Genomic DNA, 9,192 nt, shown 5'->3' on the forward strand with positions numbered 1-9,192 from the left:
GGTTAACATGGAGGCTACCTTTAAATCTGATTAAAGTGTAGATTCCCTTTGGGAGCGGATGGACATGTGGAGTTTGGGGTCTCTGAGCTCACAGTTTAAAAATACATATTTTTAGCAAAGTTGTTTTTAAGATTGTGCGTTTGAAAATACCACTTTTAGAAAGTGAGCATTTTCTTGCTTATACCATTTCTGTGACTCTGCCTGTTTGTGGATTCCCTGTCTGGGTCAGTTTGACAGTTGGGCTGGTTGCACCTCACACTAGACAGTAACACAAAGGGAGCTGGGGTTTAGTCTGCATTTCCTGATGAGCCATCTGTGCTAGGAGGGAGGAGAGGAGTGGTCACTTACACCTGAAAGGGCAGTGCTTGTCCTCACAGAATGCCGTCTCTGACCCCCTTGTGAGTGTCTGGGGCCTGGCCTGGGAAGGGCAGGATTCCACATTCAAAAGAGACTTTACTTTGAAGTAGGCCTACTTCAAAGGAGAAATTGGGTATAAGAAGGGCAACCAAAACCACAGACTTTAGAACACTTCTGGAAACAAGAGGAACCTCTGCCTGGAGAAGAGCTGAAAAGCTGAGGAGAAGTGTTACCCTGCCTGTGACTGTGCTTTGTGGAGCTAACCTGCAGTTGCTGCTTCTGCCACAGTAAGAGGGCAAAGACTGGAGGGCTTGATTTAGAGCTTGCCTCCTATTGTTTGAAGTCTCAGGGACATCAAAGCCTTCTCTCTGCCAGCACCTGGAGCCTCTGGATAGACTCCTGCTCTGACAAGTGGTGCCCTATCCTGTTCCTGGGCCCCTGGAAGGAAAGCTGGTGGAAATCCAAGGAAATCGACTTCTGACAACTTCGGACCAATGCCGCTGGTGAGTCAGGTGACGCCACCTGCATCCGACACCGTGACCTTCGCTGAAACGCGACGCTCTTCGCAGGCCCGACGCCGCTGCAGCCCCGCTGAAGTCCGCGACTCAGTGGAAGTTGCCGCACCACGTCATAACCGATGCCACATGAAGTGCGTGGATTCAACGTTTCGCACAGACGCCGCGATCCCCGACTTCACGCATCGACTTGTTTTCACTCTTCACCAAAGGTACTGTACTTGGGGGTCTACGTGACTTCGTGTCCGACGCCGCTGGTGTCGGCTTGTTGGGAACGACTCCGTCACGACGCCGTGTTAACACCTCATCAGAGCATTTTGTGTTTCTAAGCGCTATTTTTGAGTTTAATCTTTAAAAATTCATAACTTGACTTGTGTATGTCGGATTTTTGTCGTTTTGGTTTTGTTTTGTTTAGATAAATATATCCAATGTTTCTAAACTGGTGTTGTGTCATTTTGTAGTGTTTTCCTTAAGTTACTGTGTGTGTTGGTACAAATACTTTACACCAAGCATTCTGAAGTTAAGCCTACTGCTCTACCAAGCTACCAAGGGGGTAAGCAGGGGTTAGCTGAGGGTGATTCTCTTTTACCCTGACTAGAGTGAGGGTCCTTGCTTGAACAGGGGGTAACCTGACTGTCAACCAAAGACCCTTTTTCTAACATAAATTCACTATTCTTCCTCCCACTTGACTCCTTTTTATCAAAACATTATTCCCTCAGCCCGTACTATTTCCCGTCCCTCATCCACGTCTCCCTCAGCCCTGTATACTCACCACTTTTTGCTTCCTACTTATCATGTTATCCTTCAAAATAAACTTTTACCCTTTCCACGGAAACAATATATTTTCGTGGAAAATGCATCTCTTGTCGTTGTAACTTACTTCTTTCTAAACTAAGTTTCGCCAACTTGTTTTATTCAGGCTGATTTTCTTCATTTTAGATATTGGCCAGAATGACAACTTACTTTACTTTTAAGACCTCACTACTAGGAAAGAAAGATGCGCAATCACATTGCAGGCACATACAATTTGCACCCACTGACATACAATGAGTGAAAACTCACTTCTCTAGACGGATCGTGCACTCCTGCAACTGAAAAACACAGCGGATCACAGTTCTTTCACGGCACATACTCGAAGGCACTTTTTAAAAAATATAAAATTAATTGAAACACAATAATAATGGGTTTTCTACAGATAAGAATACATTATGAAATTACTTTAAAACATATGTACTTACTAAACCAGGATACCCCAATATGTTACTACAAAGTCTTATGCGCTTATGCTATGAATATTCCAATATTACGTGCATCTTTTCCATTGCCTGAGAGTTAAGGAAGCACAAACTATAGAACTATTTCCAATTTTGCGATAACAAGGCATAATCTCAGGAAACCTTTTGTTTAAATCGAACATCCACAGTTAAATATAAATAACATATGCCTAATTATGCATTAATTGTAAAATAATGCCAGTACACTTGTGGGCATTCCAAGTGGGGTCGGTCCAAGCAGCATGCTGTCTCCACCTACATTGCCCTTCAAGATATGTTTAAAGCAGTTCTAAACCTACTATTTTGAGTTTTCACTGTGTTACTGTCAAGCACTGATGTGCATCCAAAATGGCATTCTGATTCTTGACGGGCAAATTATTCACTTGGGTACTTGTTCTGCCCAGAAATGTAGAATGAATGGCTTCTCTGATACCCAAAATTAAAGTGGACCTAACCTTAAAACAAGCATTTGCAATGCAATTGGTCTTGCATTTGTTCGACTTAGAGCTATTAGCTTTGTAAAGTCCTAACCAGACTTTTCTTGCCACATAAGTTAAAATGAAAAGTAATACAGTTTTACATAATTGAGCCGATTTAAAGTGCTATGCCATGAGCAAGAACGTGAAGGAGCAAACAAAAGGAAACAGAAGTTCGCTTGGAGTCAAATGAATCAACAGTTATGCAATTATCTATGTTACAGGGTCGATGTCATGCAAAGCACTCGACTACTGCCCAGCAAGATCGTGCTGCATACAAAATAAAAAATAAAAAGTAGTCCAGAAGCCATGCAGAAAACTTGGAGCCTCGTATGTTTTCAGTAGTTTGCCGGTGCTGTCAAGGAGGGCAAACCACCGGAAAATATGCATGCCTCTCACAAATTAAATCAAGCAAATTTTAAAAGGCAAGCCCACAAACCAAGGAAACCGATGGGTGTGGTTAAAAGCCGACAGAGATATTACAACAGAGGCAGCTGCTACTCCTACTATCCACCTGTAAAAGCATTCTCCATGGACGTCATGCTTGTGTGACCCCTGGATTCAGAGGTGACAAGATCAGTGCCAGGAGGACAGCGGCAACACGTCTTATGGACGTTGGTTGGGGGTCCATTCTCTTTGTTTTCTTTTTTTTTTATTACCAATAGTAAATAATGTTTAATTATTTACTATTAGTATAATAAAAATGGAGTACAATTAGCTGGAATATGGCCCTCCCTGGCAGCTGAGGTAAAGTATTATTTTTTTTTTTTTAATGTATGGTGTGTGCGTGCTTGAGTGTGTGTTTATGTGAGACTGTGTATATGTGTAAGCATGTGTATGTGAGCAAAATTGAAGCTTAAACGGTGTGTGATGTCACTTTAGCTACCCTTGGCATTTTGCTGAATTGATGTCAATTGCATTCTGCAGATTACTTGCAAACAAATCCCTCTTCAGGAACAATCCCTGTTCATATACCAAAAAATAAAACAGAAATAAAATTAGCCTAAAAAAACTTTCATCAGTGAAATGAGCTTAACCTGTCCATATGCAGCATCAAACCACCTTAGGCCATGGAAAACAACTGATACCTTTTCATAATCGCCATTGAGGAAGACCTCAGTTTAAAGTTATCTGAAAATTAAAAGGCCGATTATGAATTAGGTGGATGGGAACTCCCATCTGCCAAACTCCAGACGGGGTGGTTGCCACAGTGCTGGCTACCTCCCTGATGGCCCCATTAAGTGGTGGCAGTATTGTCGCCGGCTCGTAATCGAGTCAGCGGCAATGCTGCTGCCTGCAGGGGGCACCAGCAACCTTGTAATGTGCACTGTCTGCACAGCAGACAGAGCACATTACGAAGGTGATGGGCAGGGGAACCCCTGCATTACCCATGCTATAGGTATGGGCAGTGTAGGGGCCCCCTGCACTTGTTCTCTGCCAGCCATTTCATGGCAGTGAAACTGCCATGAAAAGGCTGGTGGAGAGCCAGGTTGTAACCAGCAGGTCGGCACTGAGTTTATCTCCACCCTGGCTGATTCCAACCTGCACCGACATCAGTCCGTTGGGATCTCTGATACTGGTGGAGACAGCAGTAGGTTGGGGAGACTGCCTGCCAACCTCGTAATGTGGCGGTCGGACCACCACAACTGCGGCATTCCAACAGCTACCGTGAGTGTGGCGGTCTGAGGACCACCACACTCGTAATTAGGCTCTAAGTCTTAAATGTACTGGAGGTTGGAGTTTCACAACTTCACCCACCCGCACAAAGGGGCATATTTATACTCTGTCTGCATTAAATGTGCGTCAAAAATTTTGACGCACATTCAGCGCAAACTTTGCCCCATATTTATACAATGACACCTGGCCCCGCGAATGTCAAAATTCCTCTGTGTGCGTCATTTTCTGGATGCGGGAAACCACCTTGCGTTAATGACATGCAAGGTAGGCGTTCCCATCCAAAAAATGACTTTCAGCCCTGTGGGCCTTATTTATACTCCCACGTCATTTTGACGCACAGGAGGGGGCAGGCCTTCAAAAACGGCGCACAGCCTGATGTACGCAGTTTTTTAACGCCTGGGTGAGGGCAGGCGTTAAGGGACCTGTGGGCCCACTTCCAGGGTCTCTGATCATGGAAGCAGTCCACAGGTGCCCTCCCCTGCCCCCAGGGACACCCCCTGCCACCCCCACCCTCCCCTGGAGGACATCCATGGATGGGGGACCCATCCCTGGTAGGTATAGGTAAGTTGGGGTAAGTATCATTTTTTATTTTTTTTAAAGTGGCATAAGGGGGCCTAACTTGCCACTGTGCCCAAAGGCCATGCCAGACGTCCCCTGGGCATGGTCATTGGGCAAGGGGGCATGACTCCTGTCTTTGCTAAGACAGGAGTCATTTCAATGGGGGTTGTGCGTCAAAAAATGGCGCAAGTCTGGTTTGAGCCATGATTTTTGACTCAAACCTGACTTGCACCATTTTTTGACGTACAACCCCCATTTTTCCCTACGCCGGCGCTGCCTGGTTTGAGTCTTTTTTTTTTTTACTCTGACCAGCCTGCAGTGCTGGTTAACGTCAATCCTTAAATAAGGCGCCCGCCTGGCACATAGGAATGGCGTTAGCCGGTGGTACATTTTTTGATGCAAACCAGCGCCAGCGCTGGTTTGCGTAAAAAAGTATAAATATGGGCCAAAGTATCCAATATTCCGTACAACAACCAACAAAGGTGTATCACACTCATCTTGCAACATATGCCATTTTTTGTATACCTAAATCGTAAGAATGCAACTAAAACACAATAGCCAAAGATGAAAATACAAAAAGTGGCTCAACAATTTACCAAAAAAGAACAAGGTACCCCTGAAAATGGAAGTACTTTGACAATGGGTCTCTATACTATAAATGTACTGTGGAGAGCGAGGCTGGTTCACAAACTTAGAGGCATTGTAAAGGGTTGAAACAGAGTAGTGATAATTGTGAAATTTCAAAAGTAGGCTAACTGTAGAAAAACAAAATAAAAAAAGAGTACAGCTATAATAAAAACATTCGAATTATTAAGTTATTTTTGCAAGAGAAACAACACATTTTAAAGCGGTACTCGTGATTAATATACAACAAATTCTACGCAGACTAAATATGTGAGTCGAAGTGAAACCTCAAAATAACCTTTGATAACGCAGAGTGGCAGTTTATGTTACACGATGGGGACTGGCCCTACACTTGATTCAACTTGTGCCCTTTGATTATAAAAGGATCGGTTAGCTCTCTGCAATGATTTAATCAGTAAAATGGTTAAAGCAAATTTGTTAGTCATAAAAAAAATATATATATGTGGACGCTGCTGTTGCGCAAAAAAATGCCACTAGAGGGCAGATGAACCTCAAAATATGATTTAATGTTACTGCAAATTGTGCGGGCACTGCTAAAGAAACGTAAATCAAGGAGATTACTTTTATTGCCATAACGATGGGTGATGATTAATAGCTGTATAACAACGGGAAGTACCATTTTAACAACTGTGATTACTCTACGTTTACATTTGCTACTTAAGTGTTATATTGTGTCGTTTGTTAGTTATAAAGTGCTTGCATTCCGAAAGCTTCATGGCGCTAAAATCATGAACAACCTGCTAGGAAAGAGCAGATTCATAAAGTCTATATTGGTATAGATGTAATTAGAAACCGACCAATCAGCATAAGAAGTGATAGGGAGGATTAATGTGTAAATAAAAAGGTTTTTAAATGTTTCCTAAATATGAGTAACAAAGTTGGCGTCACAGTGCCTCGTCAGGGGTAGTAAGCGCTATATATATGTATATATATATATATATATATATATATACATACACAGATCAAGAGGGTGAGAATTCGAAACCTTGAACTATGGAAACAGATCTGTCGCCTTAGATTAGGCAGGTGTGTAACAATACAATTTTAAAGGACTGAAATCTGCAAAGTTCAGATGGACAGTCCAGTGAATACATTCTGCACCTGCTGAAGACGGTGAGTAAGAATCTCGGGTGACGCTAGAATGACTTGCGCAAAGTGACTTAGGGGACGTAAGCAAGCCCTTAAGTCATATTTACTATGAGCCACCTTGCGTGTCTCTGCATGAAGTAGTACATCTGGAGTAACGCACGGCAGCACAAGTTACTCTGAATGGGGAAGGTGTTCCATTGGAAGAGCGTGAGTGTTCTCACACACTCAACCATTGCTTTTGGCGCATTCCCAGATTTATAAAGATTAGTGAACTGGGAATATGTCAAAATACTACGCCTTTCCAGGTGAGGCATAGCAAGGAGAAACCTGTTTATATATCCTTGTTATTTCCTTGTTACCTGCACTGATATCTGTTTCCTGGATCCAACCTGGTCATCACATTGAAAGAGAAAATCCCTTTTGGGATTGGTATTGTGCAGGAAGGTTTTCCTTCCTGCACAAAAGCAATCCTGGCTGTAATGCAGGCACTCTCACACCATGGTGCAAATGTACCTGCACTGGCGCGAGACAGCCTCAAGTAGAGCTGCCAGCGAAGAGCCGGAATGCTTCATTACCCCACCAGTTCCACTTGTCCTCATCCCCTTCATCATAAGTGAGATATAGCCTATCTCACCGTACAAAAAATTAACAATTTGTCACCTTTAAGGTGGTGTTTCCTGGTGGCCATAACCTCATCTCGTTGCACTGGAGAGGTCTCAGGAAGTGATTCTTTCAGCCCTGGTTGCCAATTCTGGGTCAATTTCAGAGACTCTGTGGTCCCTCTGAACATGTGAAGAGCTCTGTTGGTTTATTTGGACAGGACAATGTATTTTCGTAGGACAGACTTGTTGAGTGTCTCATTTGAATCCTCTGCTAGAGGGGATAAGGCTTATTACTTACTGGTAACCTTCATTATTACTGGTCCTTTTGTCCTCATCTTATTAATCACTCCCAACCTCCTCTCCTGGGCTGCCAGCCTTCATATGGTATGGGCTTTCCCTACTGATGCTCAGACTAGAGTGGGAACAGTAAATGTTACCACTCATGAGTCCAATGCTTTCCCTACTGTTGCACTGACTGGAGTAGAAATAGTAAATTTTACCCCTCCTGAGTACAATGCTTTTCCTACTGTTGCACCAACTGAAGTGGAAATAGTAAATTTTACCCCTCCTCATTCCAACGCTTTCCCCACTGTTGCACTGACTGGGGTGGGAATCTTCTTTATATGTATAGGATAATGATATTTGTGGGTTCAATATGTTTGTCTCAATATCTTTGTTTCACGATATTTAGGGTTTTGATATTCTGTCAGTGAACCCACTGGACATCCAACCCCATGGTTGTGCTTCTATGAAAAGTAATTCCATTTGAACTAATGTGCATGTGTACATCTTTTTAAAGTTGTGCATTATTTTATCCCATTGGCATAAAATGTAACATTGAGGGAACAGCCCAGCAATAATTACTGAGCAGTCCTAATAGTAAATTTCAGTCTGCCTTTGAAACTCCTTTATCATGTATCAAATATGTATACATTTGCACTGCTGGACTTTCTAGAACACAAGATAAAAGGCAGCAAATATGCGTGTGTCTCCACTCAGGCAAACACCTTCAGTTTAACCTTTTTTTTTTGCTTTATAAATTTTGCAGCGCCAAACCATTGATCTGATCCCCATCACGGAAGTCCACTATGAATATAAAGGAAAATCATACATGTATTATATTTATGGAACAGAGAATAAGGTGTCTGCCCTGGAATATCCAGAGAGGTACTGCTGTGGATGCTGCCTTTTATGAAAATGGTTGAACTCTATTGTCATAGACACATCACACTGCTGCAGGAGATCAGGAACAACCATTCAACATGATTGCAAGCCATGTGGAGCAAACATGTTTTAAGAAAACTTCTACTTAAGGTCATTGTGAACAACCAGACAATTTGAGCCCTTTTACTACAAGAGAGAGCGAGCATATGTTTCACCAGACCATACCTACCAGAAACCTCTCTTCAACATCCGCCCATCTGAACAACTCTTCAAGAGATGACACATGGAGAGAGATCTCTGGGGATTCAAGGTGCTAAAATGTGGAACAGTCACAAATCCAAACAGAATGTGGAACCCAATTACACACGGTTCAGGAAAGTCTTGAAACAGTGAAGTATTTGGAATTTATTTCAAGTGAACTCTGTGCAGGCTCGGGGGTCGTAACTTATGAACATTGGACAAGGTTACTAACTCATCTGATCAAATGCTAACTTTACTTCTCCTTTTTCTAAGTTTCCCTTTGAAGTAATAAACTGATTTCTTATTCAGATTTTAAAAACTCAATAAACGAATCATGATTTGAATCCTACAACCACCAGAGAGGAGTCCCTAATTGTGACCCGAACACTACCTTTATAAGGCATTCAGAATAAATATGGCCTTATTCATACTAACACAGACAGCACACACCTGTGATCTTAATACTATTACAAGATTATAGGCCACATTAGGACCAAGCTTGAACTCAAGAAGTTCAGAAAGAAGAAAAGCAGAATTCAGTATTTCTTCATCTAGGACATAGTCACCATTCCCTCCCCACCCCCACCCTCTCAAA

General features: G+C 42.6%; 1 protein-coding gene across 1 annotated transcript in view; it reads left to right on the top strand.

Moving 5' to 3' along the window:
* LOC138258584 (protein SSUH2 homolog) overlaps positions 1–8,936 on the top strand; it is a 202,842-nt gene extending 193,906 nt beyond the window's left edge. The window contains exon 12 of the mRNA XM_069205949.1: positions 8,242–8,936. Coding sequence (XP_069062050.1) covers positions 8,242–8,388 — 147 coding nt within the window. The 3' untranslated portion in view covers positions 8,389–8,936. The remainder of the gene's footprint in view (positions 1–8,241) is intronic.
* The last annotated feature ends 256 nt before the right edge of the window (positions 8,937–9,192 follow it).

Source organism: Pleurodeles waltl, chromosome 9 (assembly GCF_031143425.1).
Source record: "Pleurodeles waltl isolate 20211129_DDA chromosome 9, aPleWal1.hap1.20221129, whole genome shotgun sequence".
In the NCBI taxonomy this organism is placed as follows: Eukaryota; Metazoa; Chordata; class Amphibia; order Caudata; family Salamandridae; genus Pleurodeles; species Pleurodeles waltl.